At 40.0% G+C, this 19300-nt stretch overlaps 1 protein-coding gene across 1 annotated transcript in view; it reads left to right on the top strand.

The window, feature by feature from the left end:
* The first annotated feature begins 4800 nt into the window (after positions 1 to 4800).
* SUCLG2 (succinate-CoA ligase GDP-forming subunit beta) overlaps positions 4801 to 19300 on the top strand; it is a 109792-nt gene continuing 95292 nt past the window's right edge. Inside the window, exon 1 of the mRNA XM_005522007.3 lies at positions 4801 to 4955. Within this exon, the coding sequence (XP_005522064.1) occupies positions 4872 to 4955 (84 nt within the window). The 5' untranslated portion in view covers positions 4801 to 4871. The remainder of the gene's footprint in view (positions 4956 to 19300) is intronic.

Raw genomic sequence — 19300 nt, 5'->3', positions numbered from 1 at the left:
GCTTTCTGATAGGAATGTTTCTAAATATAATTGCTTGCTGCTAAATGTTTTTAAATACAATGTACAGAAGATTATTGATCTATTCAAGATTTTGCTTCATATTTAATAAATCTGATTTATTTTTAGAATTTTTTCTACATAATAAACTGAGTTGCTCAGCAGACACAACAGAGGCTCTTTCCATTAAGTCACTGTTTTGCTGCTACTCTAACCCCCATTCCTTCCCCCAAGCAAGTTTAGCTTTGTTTTTTTTTTTAAGACTTTTAGACATTTCTTTCCTGAATTTAGATTCACTGTATTTTTTAGAGAATTCAAAGTCTTCGTAAGGATATAGTGACATCTTATCAAAGAGGTCCAGACTCTGAGAGGTTGTTTTCACTGTATGCCACAGCTCAGATCTTTACACTTTTTGTATTCACAGTCCTGTATCGTTTCTGACAGAAGTTCAATAAAATCGTCTTTCTACTCTCAATACCAGGGTTCTCAGCGTTGTTGGAACTGAGTGTTATAGACCTCCAGTCTATCTCTACTGAGAAACCTGAACTCCCCTGTCTGCCTCATTATATAGCAGGCCACTGGCAAGAGGTAGCAGCAGCTTTCCTGTAAACTGATGCATCACTTCCATTGTTTTCAGCCTATTAATTTATGTCATAATTCCTGAAAGTTTTGTTTTTACACAGTCAGGTGGTCAGATATCAAAAAAGGTGGAGCATTATTGTAACTATTGCTACACCTGGTGTTGCCTTTCTTGCTATAATTATTTTTGAAGTTGGTTATTCCATTACTTTTCTTCTTTATTCCATGTTATTATTTAAAGTTTTCCCTGTTTTAGACACTTCATTTCATTTTTCAAGTCACAGTTATCACAGTGTTAAAATGCAGCACCCTGGCTTCCCACAGCATCGAGCAGAAGATGCAAAGACTGTTTTAAGGCTTCACTTGGTTCCTTCATTCTGAGCCACATACAAGTTCCACTATGTACAACAGAGGTGCAGACAATCTGAAAATGAAAAGGGCAAACTGATATTTACATATACAGCCTGGTGATGCAGCAGCACACAGAGCTCCTGTGTTACTGCAGACTGAGAAACCAGGATGTTTGATCCTACCTAGCCAAAACCATCCCATCCTGTTTCCTTCCAGGATACCTTCCAGTATATTTCAATAATGTTCTGATGAATGGAAATTTTGAGGCTGTATGCAATGACTGAACTTGGTGACCTAGGAGGCAATTTACAATTCTCATACACTATTTTTCATTCCTTATCTTCATTCTTCTTTTTAGGCCCAAACATTGCTATTTTAATTGCTTGTTACCCTTCCTCCACCCATTGGTGTATTTACAATAAATTTGTCTTTTTGTTTTAACATTTGAACAGAGAAAGAGAATGAGAAATAGTGGAGGACTGGGAGAGCATCATAATTTGAGAGGTGCTTGAACATCAGGACTCATGCTCTGCAGTGGCACTCTCAGACTCAACCTATGATCTTGTTTCCTGTTCCTCAGCCACCTACAGTGGGATTATTTTAGTGAGTTTGCTGCAGCTTTATTACCCTCACTTGTCATTCTTGGGGATGCTGCTTGTGGGGTATCTTTCAAATAAACTTTTTCATTATAGACTTATTCCCTATGAAATCTATGTGAATATGAAGCTCAAGTTCTGTAGTTAACATAAGAACAATTACAAGGCAATGTGCAGATGAGGAAATGCCTTTCAGCCCACTGGTTCCAGAATTCTGAAATGAAACTACAACCCATCAAAACCCAGCTAGAGCAACCCATTATAAAATAGAAAAAAACAATGGTTTGGGAGGTAATCTCCACAGATGAGAAAATGAATATATAATGTCATTGCAAAAACACTTAAAATTGTGTTTTACCTTTGATAAGGTGACTTTTTTTGTCTTTAAATGTTTTCACTTGAACACTATCAACCATTTAGCCTTAATGGTAACTTCTAAAGAGGTATAAACCTTACACAATGTTCTTTTTTAAGCTTAATTGCAAAACCACTACTGGTTGTTTTGCATTAAATAGACCACTGCTAAAAACTTAGCTACAATCTAACCTTTTGTTTATCCTGGGGAAGATAGAACAGCAGCACACTCAAATGCTTCATATCCATGAAAGATAGAGAGCAATGTCTGGAAGTTTAGAAGGAATGACCTTTGAAGCCAGCCTTTCCCTCTATCCTGTTTTATTTAGCACTTCACTTCCCTCCCCTCCTTATTTGTGAGGATGGTGTGTTGAGACTACTCCTCAGCTGTTCCCAAATTCCTGCATTTCAAGCATGTTTCCCAACAATTATTCATAATTTGTCCCTCCTCTCACATACCAACACATCTTGTACTCCATGATTCGAAAATTCCGGCTCTTGCTTACTCTAATTGCTTCAGAGACCCATTTAATCTAAATTTTCCTTGGTTCACACATGCATAGAAGGAAACTGTACGTGAAGACAATGAATCTCTCTGTCTTTTTTCCTCATACTTTAAAGGTCAGGTATGTTCTGCAACAGAGATACAAAAAAAACTATCATGTCTTGGTGTGCATTTGCAGCGTGGCTTTCCACTAAATCTAAACAATAAAAAAATATAGTAAAGCAGGTTCTGCATTATTTATATTAAGCAGTGAAAATGCTCCTCCATAGCATTAAATGATAGCCTTGCATGCAATTCACAGACATTATCTGAAAGCTTATATACCTGCTATATATATAAACCTAATGCAGACAGCTATAATAGTCTGTATGAATAGGGAACACTGTGCTTACTGAACCACAGTCGTGAAACTAAAAATGAAATTATAGTTCCTCCATCATAATACCTAAGTCAGTATATAATATTCTGAAAGAACAAGCACACAGTAATACCTGGGTTAATACTGGTACCATACATTATTGCTCAATGCTATCAAAAAATAGCATCTCCAGATTCTTTATTGAAACATATTACATTACTTAAATTGTCATGACAAAGACAAAAGTGTTCAATTTCAGACTTTTCTAGCATCTCAGTTTTTATGAAATTGCAGATTTTTTTCTCTATTAGATATATAATTTATTTGTTGATTAAATTCCAATAAAGGAGTTGTTCAGTCCCGATTTTTTAAAAAACACATCTGGGAGTGTAAGTTCTAAGCCCTGACAGGAGCAGTTTCCTTTGTTCCCATTCACATCCTAGACTGGAAGATAGGGATTTAAGTGTTTATCCAACTATTTCATCATAAACCACTGAATAAATAATGTTCAGCATAAACAATGCCTCCATATAGTGCTAACTCTGCATGCTTCAATACAGGTGAATTTAATATGAACTGCTGTAAAATTGCAAGGGTATCTCAGCCACTGCTCAATTTTAGCTTTTTTTTTTTTTAACCATGATTGTAAATGGACAATTTGTGTGAGCTATTTGGTTAACTGTCTATTACTCATGGGTGGATTATCCAAAGTGTGCACTAGACAGAAACAGATAAGGAAATTCCCTACAGTGGCATATAGAGAGTATATCTGTAAAGAGCAGGCCATCTGAGTGTTGAGTTTGCTTCAGACTGTAGATATGATACACTTGTGTCCACACCAGCCCCAAAGTCATTCCTGATGGATGGAACAATTTGCACAAATCTGGCTTCTGGGACTCACTTCCATGAACCCTCTGCTCAGACTGCGAACTTGTGTCAGATTCTAAGTCCATGTGATGGACATAAAGCTACCAGGGTTCTGCTCTTCTGCTGAGTGGGCCTGAGTTTGGTGTCTCAGGTTTGGCATTAACTCACAGGTTTCAGAGGATCATTTAGGTTGGAACAGACCACTGAGATATTCAAGTCCGATCTGTGACCACTTTGTCAAACAAACCACAGCACCAAGTGCCACATCCAGTCCTTTGTTAAAAACCTTCAGGGATGGTGACTCCACCGCTACCCTGGGCAGCTGATTCTAATGTCCAACAACCCTTTCTGTGAAAAAATTCCTCCTAATGTTCAACCTGACATTGACAATTTCATCTGTGGATGAAAAACAGGGGCGTTTGGTGGAGATTAAAGTGCCTATCCAGTCAGCTGGATCCCAGCAGGCCTTATTAGGGTTTATTAGCTTGGGTTAATTTTGTATTTCCTAATAAAAACCAAAAGACGTTTTAGTCATGAAAAAAGAATTCAGAACAGCCTCCAGCAGTTCAAGGCTGGTACCTCACACTTCCCAGCCCCTCCACTCATCGCTGCCTGTGAGTTCCCAGGCGCTGCCTTCTCCACAGAGCCCTTCCCTGCTCTGGTCACCGCACTGAGCCCCAGTCCCAAAGCCGGCTGTGCTGGGCACGGTCATCTCAAACACACTTTCATGGGATCACTGAATGGGTCAGGCCGGGAGGGACCACAGTGGCTCCTCTGGTCCAGCCTCCCTGCCCAAGCCGAGTCATCCCAGAGCACAGGCCACAGGATCGTGTCCAGACAGCCCTGGAGCATCTCCAGCGAGGGAGACTCCACACCCTCCCTGGGCAATCTGCTCCCGTGATCGGCACAGCGAGCAATTTCTTCATGTCCAGGCAGAACTTCCTTCTGTCCATTGTGTCTTTGCCCTGTCGCTGCGCATCACCGAGCAGAGCCTTGTCCATCTTCTTGAAACATTTACACTTGTTTATGATGTTACACATTAACGACGTCCCCTCTCAGCCGTCTCTTCTCGAGGCTGAACAGCCACAACTACCTCGGCCTTTCCTCGTCACAGAGATAACGCACGCACACGGGCCCTGAGCCGACCCCACAGTCCGGGGGTCCCGCAGCCCCTCACGGCGCACCCCGCTCCCGGGGCCCCGCCCGGCCCCTCTCCGCCTCCGCCGGGGCTTCCGCCCGGGGCAGGGCGGGGACAGCGGCGAAGATGGCGGCGCCCTTGGCCGGGCAGGCGGGGGCCGTGCTGCGGGACCTGGCCCTGCGATCCGCCCGCCTGCGGGGCCCATTCCCGGTGAGTGAGCGAGCCCGGGCCGCGCCCCGCCGTCCCTGCTGCCGGCAGCCTCCGCCCCGTTCGCCGTGCCCGCCCGAGCCCCGCGGCCGTGTCTGGCGGCGGGAGGAACCTTTCTGCTCCCGCTGGCTGCGGCTGCTCGGGCTGCAGGATGCGGCCAGCCCGCAGCCCCGGCGCTTGCGGGGTCGGGGAGAAGCCGGACGGAGCAAAGCTGACTGGGAGCGCCCGCTCCGAGCGCCTTGTTCCCCCCACTGCTGACAGAACTCTGAATTATTTCAGCAGCAGAGCTGGGTGACGCTGTGCGCGGAGTGATCGCGTTTGTCTGAACACGTCTCGGCTGGCAGCAGCGCGTTGGTTTGGCTCAGTGCGGCTGGCTGAGGTCAGGCTGAAGATGCCTGGTTGTGCTCTCCTGGGGAAATCGATCCCAGCTCGGGATTCCCGGTGGTGCTGAACCTCAGCAGGGCGATGGGAAAGGGTAGATGAGCCTTTTGAAGGGCTCAGGGACTCTCTTGAGGTGTAGCAGGAGTTCATTATTCACCTCGACAAGCAGCCATGCCGTGGTAAAATGAGATACGCACATTTTAGACAGCCCTCGTGCCTCTGGCAACCAACTCTGTTATTTTACCTTTTCATCGTGAGCATCATGAGAATCTTAACTTTGGTCCACACTTCTGAGCATAAGTGTTTTCCCTGAAGCAAAAGCCCCTGGGGCAAACCAAGCGTGTTTGTGTCCAGTTCTCTCTGCAGGTGCCTCTGCTGGGGATGCTCCTGGCTGCAGGTGCAGGGCTGTGTGCAGGGGCTGTGGGGTAAAAGGTGGTGTTGGTGCTGAGCTGGTGTTGCACAACTGCTGCTGTGAGGTTTATCTTTTAACCTGAAGGAAGTTACCCACCTCGGATGTAAATCTGCAATCTTTCGTGCCCAACTTTCCTATCTGAATGCTGGGTACAGTATTTGAGAACTCAGTGCAATTGATTTGTTGATTTAGCATTCGTCCATTTAATGTATACATGCATAAACAGGGAGACCGTGTGGATGTTCACACCCAATGACATCTATATACATCCATTCATCTGTATATATACAGATTTAATCTCAGTGTGGCAAGGCAATGCTGTCAGTCACAATGTTTGGGAAATATTCATTGTGTGTTTGACGACGTGTTCCTGCCATCAAGGCTTAGGTGAATCTGATCCTCCAGTAAGGAATTTGGAGGTAACATCCCTGTTCTTTTAGGGCTGCGATACGGAGAGTTTGGGAAGCCTGGAGTATGGAGCAATGTCTAAAAAGAATCATTTTGGTGAGAACTTAGAAGGTATTCTGGTTGAGCTGCTTTCAAGCCCTGTCTTAATCTGGTGCTGCAGTGAGGATTTGAGATACAGGTGGAAATTAGGAGCTCATGCTCTATTCTGTCTTCTCTCAAAGCATGGAGGCACTCTGTGAATTACCCCACTGAAATAACTGGGTATCAGCTCAGATTCTCAAGAGTATTCTTAGGATATCAAGGTGGCTAACTTTAAAAAAAAAAAAAAGGTTTTTTGTGCATTATTTTTGAACTAGAGATGCTGAACTTGTATTATGAATCACATTTTTTTATTCTGTCTCTGAACTCTGCCAGATACTGAGAGCATCTCCCAAGATCTGTGCTTTCCAAGTAGGCTATTCTCAAGAACCACATCAATACTGTAAAACAACAAATCGAGTTCTTAATTTCAAAGCGAACCATTTTCCTTTAAAAAGGTCTTCAGTTTTGCAGTGTTGCATAATAGAATTCCCATCTAAACAGTCTCCTAATCTTCCACTGTCTCACACTTGAAGCCACAAATAAGTTGATCAGCCAGAGTCTGGATTTCTGTGCTACAAAATAGGATAAAGGATCTGAGAGTAAGAGTTCTTCCATTGAAGGTTTTTCTTATTTGTATCATTCATTCTGTTGCTCAGATGAGAAGTTACACTGTTGCTTTATTTAGCATAAACCACCAAAATCTGTCCTCAAAGCCCATCACAGTGTTTCTTTCACAGATGAGGGTCTTCCATATGGTGCAAATGTGATCAAGAAATATCAATCTTAAACTTTTTTGTTTTGGTAACCCTGTGTGAGATTTAGAATCTTCCCTCATAACTCTTATGACTTACTGTTGGAGTTTCTACACTTTTTTGCAAAATTTCTTCTTATTATAAAACTGTGGCTGCGAAATTTGTTTGTATGCTGTTCTGGTAATCTGCACACATTTTCTTGTGTAGCTTCATTTTAGGGGTGGAGTAAATGGTAGTTGATCCTATCACATGAAATTATTTTATAATCCTTTTGCTTTCCCTTCACTTTTTTATAAGCCTTAAACATTTTTTACTCCTTTTGCTGTTTATGCTCTTTGTGCTGCTGGAGTTTTAAATCTGACCAAGTGTTTCAAGAAGATAAAAGATAGATTTGAGTTGTTTGCAGTGCATGTGGACAGGAGCATTCAGGCCTGCTCTTGCTGGAGCAATATTTGTAAAGAGCTGTGACAAACGCTCCGGGGACCACTCGGCAGCAGAATTCAATCTTGTTGGCTGGCAACAAACAGGCTCCATTGAAGGCTGTTTATTTGAATGGGAGTTGGATTGGGCCCTTTGGGAGAATGCTGTGTTTTCAAATAGCTTCAGATGCAGTGAAATTCAGCAATGAATATAAATGAGGAACAATTAAATCAGAATCATAAAAAAAAAAAAAAATAAATGCTTAAGGTAACTCTCCAGTATTCTAATTGAGTGAGCAGGTTGGTTTGTGCATTATGAGCCCTATCCCAGCCTTCAAAATGGGCCTCAGTCCTGCCAGAACACATCCAGATTCCATATGCATTGAAAATATTAAAAGAAACAAAAAAGTAAGAAAAAAATGGAGGGAAAGATGAAATTAAGCAATATTTCTGTTATAAAATATGCTGGAATCTATAGATGTTGCAAATGGGGAACTGCAGGCTTGCTTACTGCAGATGACTTCAGTTCCTAGACTTGTATATCTACAAAACCTCATTAATGAGATTGAGCAGAAAAAGTTCTGCCTTTTCTAAGAAGCTATCAGCAGTGATATCTGATCTTCCATGAGACACAAAACATTACTGAAATATCTTTTCAATTCATGGCTTCAGAAGCTACTTTCACGTTGAATTCTTCTTTTTTTTCTTACTTTCCTTTGGTGTTCTTGAAAATTTCTTTGGACTGCTTCCCTATTTGGCTTTTCCTGGTTGGCAGTTTTGCTATATTTTCAAGGTTTTACATTTAGAGGCAGGAAATACATGAGCCTACAGACTTTCACAAACAGCTTTTTCTACAGGCACCTCATCCAAATGACAGGAAAGCCCTCTTCAAACTCTAGACAAAACTGAAATGCCAAAGTGGAGCAGATGTTTGGCCCACTCCTCCCCGGCAGTTCCATTAAACACATGGTTATTGAATCCTATTTTGAGATGAAAGAAGGAAATGAAAACATAAATATAACCTCAGACTATGTTTTTTTTTTTTATTATTTTTTTTCCCCGGTTAGTTTTATACAAGTGGAACTTCTACCTTGGGAGCAATCTGGCTCTGACACAGATACTCACAGCTCTGCCTTGAAGTAGAAAAGCTGCACTTTGCTGCATTGATTTACCTTCCTTTGTACCTCATGGAGGTATAATCAGGGGATGAGGCTAATTAGCCTTCATGAATATGACATTACATGGAGAATTAGCCACACCCGTGGCTCTGAATGAATAAATAAATCCTTCCTCACCCTCCATCTGAACTCCCAACCAGTTTACCCAGAGACTGCTTCCATTCCTTGGGTATGTTTAGGATTGGTCAAAGCTTTTTTATGTAAAAGCAGGTAGTTTTTTTTCATTGATTTGCCTCCTGGGGCACTAGATAAAGTGTCAGTAGACAAACTGTGTTTTCTTTACAGTTATCTGAGTGATTGTTTCCTCCTATTTTTCTCTGGAAATGTCAGTGTGTGTGTGGTAATTTTCTTTTTTTTTTTTAAGTCATCTTTCATTTGGTCTATCTGGCTGATGACTGCCAGCAGGGATTTTATGAGAAATGTGTGAGGCTACTGAGATCCTTTTGGGAATACAGAGGAGTGAGATGAAGACTGTCTTGTTTTGAAAAGATAGGTGTCTGCTAAGGAAGGTAGAAACTGCCCTTGAAATGGAAAAAAAATGTAAACCACCCCCCTGCTCTGAATTATTATAATCTTGAAATCAAGGGGCTCTCAGGCAAAGATGTGGGAGTAGGAATAACAGTTCTTTAGTAGGAAAATTAAGATAAAAATGCAGCAGGACAAAAAAAAATCCCAAAAAACCCCATCCCACTGACAGAATCAGAATACGACCTGACACCCTGTTGGTCAGGGTGTTGGTAGCAGTCTGATTAAGTGGTGGCTGCAGTCCTCCTGGAGTGACAAATGTGGCTCTGTTAAAGCAATGATCCTGTAGAAGGGTGTAGTTTCCTCTGAAGGTCCAGTGGTGTAGATGGGTCTGGTCTTCCTCTGGGAATCCATTGGAGAAAGGCTGCCTGTGGTGTTCCCAGTCTCAGGCTATATCCAGGTGGGAATGCTTGGCTCCTCCCCCTGGGTGGAGCATCTCCCAATGGGATGATGTGATTTTAGCAGTCCTGCAGTGAGACTCAATGGCCCATAACAGAAGATATCCCCCGGAGTTATGAGAGGTGGACCATGGAGAGATGAAGAACACTGCCTTTCCTGATTCTAACAGATGGTGATAGAATACGTACTTTTGGTTACATCTTGCATTGCAACCCAAGACAAAGGTGTAGACACAGCTGGGGTATAGTTGTTTCTTAGAAGTAGTTAATTTTTCTACTATTTTATCCTTTCTCTTGTTTGGAAGGTTCATTTAAAAAAAGAATGGGTAATGTCCTCATTTAGTGCTTAGAGATGAGGTTGTCTCCCTCCCTGTGTTGGGGACTCACTCGTTCCAAGGTGATTTAAGCTCAACTGATAATTTTTATTGTTGGCCATACCTGTAGTGAGTAGTTCAGCTCGTTATTGCCTTGGCCAGTCCAGTTTTCCTGTACATGCTTGTGACTGTGACTATCATCTACAGCTTTGAGCATATACTTGGAGGATTTTCTCCAGAAAATTTCCTCCTCTAATGCTCCAAAAGCAGTTTCTAACCATCTGTGACTCAGCTTATTTCTTCCATTGCACTTCAGTAAAAGACAAGACAGAGAATTCATATTACCTGTCCAGCTGCATATGACAGTAACTTTGGAACTGGTAATTAAACATTGATCCATGATTAGTAGCTGGCTATTGATTTTATTTTAACTGCATAACAGCAGGAGCGGGCATGAAACAAATAGGAGTTAAGATGGACTATTATGAAAAATTTCTTAGTAGTAGAGTTTTCTGTGCTGCTGAATTCTTTGTTGCATGAGTGAGACTTAAAACAGTTTCTGAACTGCAAGCTGAAGCCATCCTTTAATGTGGTAATGAAAATGAAAACCCTAGACTGGTGTTTTAGTTTGTTTGTGACATTATGCTGATGGTGATGTTTTTGTATAATTAGTGGCTAAATGTTAACTGTGGAGGAATTTAAAGACTTGCTATTTTTCCACTTACTTGTTGGAACATCTTTTTTAGTTCTTCAGTCAACAATTTATACTGATAGCACAAAATATATTCAACAAATGCAACTTTTGTATGTTTAAAATTTGCTGCTTTGAGCAGATTTACTTTTTTCTTCCTGTCCTCTCTCTGGTCTCTTTACTTGCTTACTGGTTTCCCTAAACTGTAATAGTGTGTATCCCAAAATTGAATTAAAATCTATTTTAATTCTGTGATGATCTGAGAGTTTATAAGCTTTCTTATAATATAATTTGACCCCAAAATCATAAAGCTGTAGGCACTCGCAACCACCTTGGGCTTGAATGTGGGTTGGGGTATTTATATTTAACTCAAAAACTGTTTCATTTAAGAAAAGACTTTTAAACATATTTTGTGATACATTATTATTCATTTGTGTTTACTTACCTTGCACATGGGTAGTACATGGTGACAGATCAGTTTCTGTCTACCCTGTTTGCCTTTAATTCATAGAATCACAGTCTGGGTTGGGCTGGAGTCTGGGCAACGTAAGCTGTGAGGAACAGCCTCAGTTTGTGTCAGGAGGAGAGATTCACTCATACTGTGGTTTACTTATGATGTCTTAACTCTTGTCCACCTAAATTCCTCATGAGATGCAAAAGTTTTGTAAGAATTGTCAGAAGGAATGAAAAATTAAGTGAGGTTTTTGATCGTGTTTGGTAGGTTTGCCTGCTTGTCCAAGACTTTTGACTGGAAAATATGAAGCTGCAAATTAAAAAACAGACACAGATTACTAATGGAACACTTCATCATCTTTTGATATCTTCCTCTGAAGCATCTGTGGACAAAAGGACAGTTTAATTTGACATCTGCTAATTTCATGGCAGCCAAGAAAGCAGTTGCTGCCTTGTGTAAAAAAAAGAAAAGAGTTGTTCATACAGAGGATTGGCATAAAAATGTCAGGGAAATTCCAATTATTGGAGGAGTTCTGTGTGCCACTTGTACATAACACAGGTGGGTATAGGTAAAACATAGAGCTATTCATGATAATTAAAGATGAAAAGCCTATTAAAAGGAACTGTACCCTTTTTATTGTCAATATAGTACTTGCTAAGGTCTGAAGGTGGCATAAAAATGTATTTTTCCTTAAATTTTCTATCATCTTCAATTTTGTCACTCCAAACACACTGGAAACGGAATCTGTTTAATTGAATTCTTTCACGCAGAGTTTCAGTCTAGATTTGTTTTTCGGTTAAATGGCTCAGATTAAAATAGTCTAAAGTAACACCATAAATTTTGGAAGTAGAGGAACAGATATTTAGAGATTGCTTTAAACATGATGCGAGATGATTGAACATGACTCCAGATCAGCTGGAGTGCTGGAGCTCCATCTAGGGAGGGTTGATGACCCAGCTGAGAACCCACGGGCCAGGATTTGTTGGCAGACTGACATCACTGACAGGGTTATTGTACATTTCTGCTGCAGGCACCTTGTTCAGCAAGAACCAGATGAAGCTGTAGACAACTGAGGAAGCCTCAGTCAGCAGGTCCTGGTCCTCACGGAGGGCTTCATTGCCTCCAGGTTCTGCTGGAGAGACAGCACAGCAGGGAACACATAATCAAGAGTTGCAGGAGGTTTCTGGAGAGCTCAGATAACAGCTTCCAAATGCAGATGTCTGAGGAGCTGACAAGAGGAGTCACTATGGAACCTCACATGTGGGAACAAGAGCTGGTCAGGGCGCTGGCAGCTCCCTCTGGGGAGAAGCTGAAGGAAGAGCAGTGGCTGTTGTTTATTTCTGCATACAGCATGGGCTGCAGTAAGACACAAGAACCAAGGCTGGGCATAGTCCCAATTTCCTTTGCCAGCGGAGTAATGCCATCATCCTTTGGGCTTGGAAGTGCTGTTTCATTGGATTAAAGTTTACCTTGCTCTCCCTCCATACAGTCAGAAATGTATCAATCTGCTTTAAGGTCAAAGTCTTTGAAGATGATGATGATGCTTCTTGTAGTGTCCTAAGCTTGCTTGGAGATTTGAGAATGGCAGCAGAGTGAATTTATATAATTAAGTATAAACAGTGGAGAAATATTAATAAAGAAATTACCTGCAGAGTAAAGAAAAATATTCTTAATGTTTGACTTCTTATTAATGGCTGACTTTCACTGATTATTCTGGGTAGTTTCTGGTTTTCTCCCCAGCTCTGCCCAAGTAGCTGAAGACTCTCTGCCTCTCATATCTTTGTCTCTTAGAGTTTGCTTCATGTCAGTCTAAATCAAATGGTCTAATTAAAACCAAGACTTATTAGCAATAAAGGATGTGAAGCATTCAGATTGATACAAAAAATGGGTACCAGTCCTTTGTTTTTTTGCTGCTTCCAGGAAAGAAATTGGTCCAGACCATTCTGGACTGGTTTAATAAACCAGATATGACTTAGGCATGCAGTGAAACTGTTTCTGTAGATACTTTTCTGTATCTTTATTTTACTACCGTGGGCATTTGCATTTTTGTTGCTTGGAAGTGTTATGTTGCTTAGTGCTCACAGACATATTCTGTGATGACATAGTTGAGTAGCATGGAAATTATCATGATTTGACTTCAATATTAAAGAACTGGAACAAAAAACCTGTGATTATGTTTCATATTTCCTTCTCTGTGATGAAAAATGGAGCTCAAACTGTCTAAATTGGCATTTTATCGGTGTTTTTCTTAAAATATCAGCAACTTCTAACACTTGAAAAAGCATTCTTCTAGGGTATGGTAGGCGTGAAACACTTCTTTGATAGATATGATTACTTGAGATATGAATGCAGAAACATTTCTGTTCATCTTATTGAATATGCTTTGAGTTTTGTAACAATTTAGGAAGGTGAATTTGCATGCAGGAAAGAAAAAATTGATAGAGGCTACTTTGTCTCATGTTTGGTGGTACAATAGTTTTAGAATTATTTATTCCTGGCTATTTTTATTATTTAGAGCATTTCTTCATAGTTGCATAAAAATATCATTTTAATCTTGTAAAAAATTAGGAAATTAAACACTTTCATAAGATCAGAACAAAAATATAAAATTTCCCCTCAAGATACTTAAAAGAATATTTCTGATTTATGTGGAGGAGATGTCTTATTTCACTTTTTGAATGTGTTGTGCATATCACCAACAATCTTCTTTCATTTTCCAAGGCAGGAAATGTGTTACAGCATTTTCTGCAACTGATTATGCTGTTGTGTATGGTAGTGAGTTTATTTCCATCAGATACTTCAAAGCCTTACTTTTTAGGTCAGAAAGTATGCTTCTCTTAAAGCTTTGAAGTTCAAAATAAGCAAAATGAACATAATTTGACTAAAATTAATTACTAATGCAAAGCAGAACTTCTGATGGGGAGAACATTGACAAAAAAATAAAAAAAGAAAAAAAAGAAATTGAATCTGGGAAATCATGTTCTTCCTTTACCCAAGCAAAGGCTTCAAAAATCAATTTCAGTGGTTTAAAGCTTCTGTAGACATGCTTGCTCTTTGGGCATATGTGGATGTACAATAAGTCATTTTAATACTTAATCTTTAATTAGGCTGAAATTCAATTTAAAAATGCAAGGAAAAAATATTTTGCCAACAATTTCTGCAGTAAGGACAGAAGGCATCGTTTGGCTCTTTGAGTGGACTGGCAGCTTAGTGTTTGGGCAACCAGCTTGGTTTTCTGACATCCTGTTTGTGATGTGACCTTCTGCATGTTGTTTGTTGTTTTCATGTAATCCCACAGAATAAGGAACCTGCCCTGTTTCAGGGTTTTTGGAAGCTGCTAATGGTTCACTGTTCAGGTGAAGGTTTATGTCCTTCAGGGTTGGGGTGTGCTCAGCCCTGCTCAGGAAGCCTGTCCACACTAACCAAAATGCATCCCAGAACTTCTCAGGGTCACGAGGGTGCTGCCACTTAATTTGCAGAAATTTTATTTTGCTGATTGCAGATAAATAGAGTCCTGAATACTCCCCTGTGTGGGCAGCAGGATGCAGTTGTCAGGGATTTGGTGATGTCCTGCTTTATTTGGAGGTCAGTCTGTAGCAACCTCACTGAAACAGCTGCTGAACAAGGTGTGGGCAATGAAGAAAGGGAGGTCAGAGTCTTACTGTTCAAGAGGACGCTTTTCTCCCCCTCTCCTCTTTTACTTTTGAGGACTGTAGTCCTCACAAACCCGTACATGCAGGCACCCAGAAGGATCGTCCAGGTGATGGCTGCTAGGATCTGCCTTGTAGAGCACAAGGATGTGGGCTCAGATTCTGGTTTTGTGAGATAAGGAGAATAAGGATGACAGAAGGAGCTCAAGTCTGACCCCGTGTATGTTCCTGATAGTTTACAATGGAACTTAGTGGGTAGGAGAGTGTATTTACAGAATAGCTGTCAAAATCCCTGAGTGTAAGCAAGCTGTAAATAAGTCTATAAAGTGTAATCGTTACTGGAGACTTTAAATCTGCAATGAGTGAAGGACTTGCTTCAAGTTCATTCTTGTGTCTTCCTTGCATGAGAAGTAAACAGAAGGATAAAAGCTGAGTTTGTACATATATAGGCACACTGGAAGATAGAAAGGAAGAGACACATTGGAAGAGAACTGTGTAGTTTCATTTGTGTTTTCTGGAGCTGATGAGCTGGCTGAGCCCTGCCATGGAAGACATCACACCGTGCTCCATGGTGTGCAGGAGAGGGCAGAGGTAAAGCCTGGGATCACTCAGTTTGCAATCAGATTATAGATTACAGAAGCACGAGGAGGAGTACAAGATCAAGTGAAAAGAACATAGTAGGGCAGGCATTCAGAAACCCTTGAAGTAAAAGGGTTTCTTGCAGTAGGCAGTGAGCAGGAACATTCAGAACTGGTGAGGGAGTCATTACATTTTGTGGAGAATGCAGTCAGGATTTGCAGTCTCATTTCCACCCTGAGAACATTTACTGTCCTCACCATTTCATCTGCAATGCTGTGAAATATCCAAGACACAACTGAGATGTTTCTAAAACTTTGTGGCTTTTATGTGTATATTGCTATGGTTTTGTTTGAAGAGAAAGGTTCATGAATAGATACTGTTCTGTTTTTTTAATCCAATCCATAAGGTTTTGTAATCTAAATTTCAGAATTGTGAAAGAGATGGTGCTGTCTTCTGAAATCCTCTTCTGTTTCTGCTTATTAAAGCACAGCAAAATTTTACTGTTTGCTGTTAGAACCACTGTGGAAAGATTTAGAAGGTGGGCTTTAATGAAAGAGATAAATAAAATAAAGAAAGCCTCACCAGCATCCAGCCACTTCAGAAATGATGGACACACTCCTGATGTTTCTCTTTCCCAGCTGAGGCATTTCACTACTGAGAGAGGAAAGAAAGCACTGAGTCAAAAATAGAGGGATGTTGAAGTATATGTTTCCTAATAAGTATTGATTAATATGTCATTGCAGATTAACATATCTTTTAGTGAAAGGGAACATTGTTTTAAAGGTGGAAGAGGTAAATCATCATTAATATTTAATATATTTACTAATGAATTAATTTTGAGGTAGTGGGTAGCAAATGAAATGTTTAAATGCCCCCAATAATGGTGGAATTTTAATGTTAAAAAAATTTAATAGAGCCATGTATTTTTAGATTCAATTACCTTGGAAAGTTGGCAGTTCAGCTAGTGAGCGAGTTTTGGGAAGGTTCTCCCACTTCAGTGAGCAAATCGGGGGAGAGTGAGGGAGTTTGATTCATGACTTGACTTTGGGGTCAAATCCAGTAGGCTTATTTCTTTAGTTAAATCATTCACTTTCCCAGGTTAATTTTAACATTCTGGGTAGGCTGTTCAGGTTGAAGCTGAAACTGTTCTTTTTATAATTGGTTTCTGCAGGATCTCGCTACTTTGAACTGTCCTGTATTACACAAAAATGTGAGACCTTCCTACTCTGCCTAAAAGTGTTCCCTGCTGCAGTCCCTTGTGTCTGTATTTTCTTTTGAAAAGCAGAAATGTAGCTTATATGGCCATATGATGTAGAGGAGATTTTATAGGTGTTTATTTGATAGAAATTTCTGTTCATTTCTGTGGCATTATTGAAATAAAACTCCTTTGGTAAAACTGAAATTCGAAGTAGAACTTAATATTGTTTCTCATTTAAATTGTGTATGAATAAATGATTACAAATTGACAGATATTGCTTGTAGTGATTCCTTTCTTGAGTGAAAAACCAATTTCTATTTCCTTCTTAATTTAGGAACTTAAAATTATTAAGAGAGAAAAAGAGAAACTAGATGCATCCCCAACACAATCAAAACGAACTATGAATTGAAAATTTAATCACTGCTTTTGTTTCCAGGGCCGTGTTGCATTGCCCTAAATCTGCAGATGAGCCAGCTTTTACTTGGGATTTATTAGCAACAGAGGTACTGCAGGTGGTTTTGTGGGAAATGCAAAGTTCTCCAGTTTCTCTCTGGCATTGCACATCAGGTGGGCACAGTCCTGTGTCCAGGAGCACCCAAATCCCTGGGGGTGAATTCCCAGGTGAAGTGATGCCTTAGGATTTTAGCTTTTATATTTTTCATGTATTTGTAATCGTGCAGTACTCTACACTCCATACAGAGTGTCAGCTGCTGTTTTCCCACTTTGGTCAGACACAGCGATTCCTCTCCGGGCCTGGGAATCAAGGACACCTCACTCACTGCCTCAGGCCTGAGAGATGGAAACAAAAGGGAGTTGGGGGAGAGCAAACTTGGGATTAATGAGTTCGTTACCTGAAGCTGTAATTGGAAGATGAACCCCCAGTATCCACATGGACCAAGAAAAGCCATGACCCGTGGTCCATTTTGGGTGCAGCCCCTGGGGGAGCTTCATCTGCCCTAAAAGTACCTGAAGGCCCTTCAATAAATATAACTGCTTTTTATTCTCTTAATTTTGTCTAGCCTCTGTTTTTAGGTAGTCCCAACAAGGTACCAGTAGCAGTAGGTGTTTAGGCCCATGCACTTCTGAGAATTTGTTCTCTTTTCAGAGAACTCACCCAGAGGATTCGTTTGCTACCAGGCTTTTATTATTCCATTAAATAATGTACTATATTTTCTGCTTTAATTTGTTTTGAAATAATTCAGCCATACTTTATAATGCCTTATGGAACTCATCAATATTGCCTATGTATCTGTCTAATGAGAGTTCAGCAAATTAGCATATTCATTAAACAAACAAATTATTGTTCTGTCAGTAATTGGTGACTGCCTGTTTCTCAACAGATGAGTGATGTCAACTGGCATCAATTAGTTTAGTGTGCTTTGTTACCTACAGCTAGGTAATCTGTGGTTGATATCTGTGCTTTATTAGCTTATATTAGAATAATCACTGCTGCCTGGTGATGGGAGAAAAGTAGTTTCTTTTAACTAAAAAGGATGAGATCCCTAAAGATACTTTCTTTAGCTTTTCAGTTAAAATAGCTTCCTTCTCTCAAATTGACATGTTACTGGTTTAACAAAGCTCTTCCCTTTGTTTCTTTCATGTTTGTCACCATCTTTTTTTCCTGCTGTGATGCACAGTGTTTCCTCTCTCTGGTTTGCAGTGGCTCCTCTTAAAAAGAATCTTGCAGTGTATGACAAGAGAAATTGGCTTTTCCTTAAATTATGGGTAAGCATTTGGGGGAAGGTTTAACTAAACCCTGGTTTTGATTGCATTAACTAAAACTAAATGGTGACACAAACACTTTAATATAGTAATAAAAAAAATCCTGTGATTGTTTCAAGCTAGATTTCTGAATTTCTTCTGGAGTGTTACTGTTCTGGACAGTGAATTGCAGTGGATGTGAGTCATTTGGAAGGAGAAATGCTCTTGAGCAGGTAGTTTCATACTGTCTTCCCCAGGCTTGCTTTGCAGCAGGCAGTGCAGTCTCATTTTCAGTAATGAGAGCTTCTGAGCAGAGGTGGTAGCCTGTTTTACTCCTCTGAAGTTTTTAAACTTGGAATACTTAAAATTTACGCTTTCTAAGCTCTTGGCCACCCTCTCAACTGTTTGAATACAACTTTTTAAACAATTTAACCATAGCAATCCTAATTATAGTAACTGCGAGCTTCTTTTATAAACAAACCCCCGTTTATTTTTTCTGTATTTTTTGAGTCTATGAAAACAATAATTTAGTTATTTAACAAAGGTATCTTGTTTCAAAGAGTCATAGATGTTAGGAACAGTAGTAATTATAATTATTAATTATAATTATAATAATAGTAATTATCCACCAGAACAGGCAGTCCAGATTTACTAAACAAAAATGTACTTCACATTTTATTTTAGTTTGAAGTTAGATTTCAAAAACCTTTGTTGCATGGACTGATCTCACTTATTACAAAAAGTGAGTATATGGTTCATTGGTATAAAACAGTAAATTGACCCTGCAGTTTATTGATCAAAATGACTTAGACTTTAGAAAACTGGGAAATGTGATAGTTTGTTTTTTTTATATTCTGTGTATTTTACTGCACAAGATATTTTGTGTGCTATATTTTCAGGAATAAATATGGAACTAAAAGGCCTATAGGTGTTAACTAGAGTTTGTGTGTTGGTTTTAATTCAGTTAAAACAAATTCCCATTTGTAGGAATAAATAAATAATGGAACTTTAAAAGGTCTTCAGCTGTACCTGTAGATTTTAAAACCAAATGCTCCAGTTTAAAGCCTGGTCTGCTTATGGTGCTTTGATACAGACTAAAAAACAAACAATTCCTGACTGCTGTGAACAAAAGTATGGAAACTGGTTTTGTCAGGGAAATATTCAAGACTTCCTCCTAAACTAGCTCACAGAATCAATTTTATTCCTC

The sequence above is a fragment of the Pseudopodoces humilis genome, chromosome 13 (assembly GCF_049639895.1).
Source record: "Pseudopodoces humilis isolate 2021_Gansu_Grassland_sample_001 chromosome 13, ASM4963989v1, whole genome shotgun sequence".
Lineage (NCBI taxonomy): Eukaryota > Metazoa > Chordata > Aves > Passeriformes > Paridae > Pseudopodoces > Pseudopodoces humilis.
This window is presented reverse-complemented; position numbering and strand designations above follow the sequence as displayed.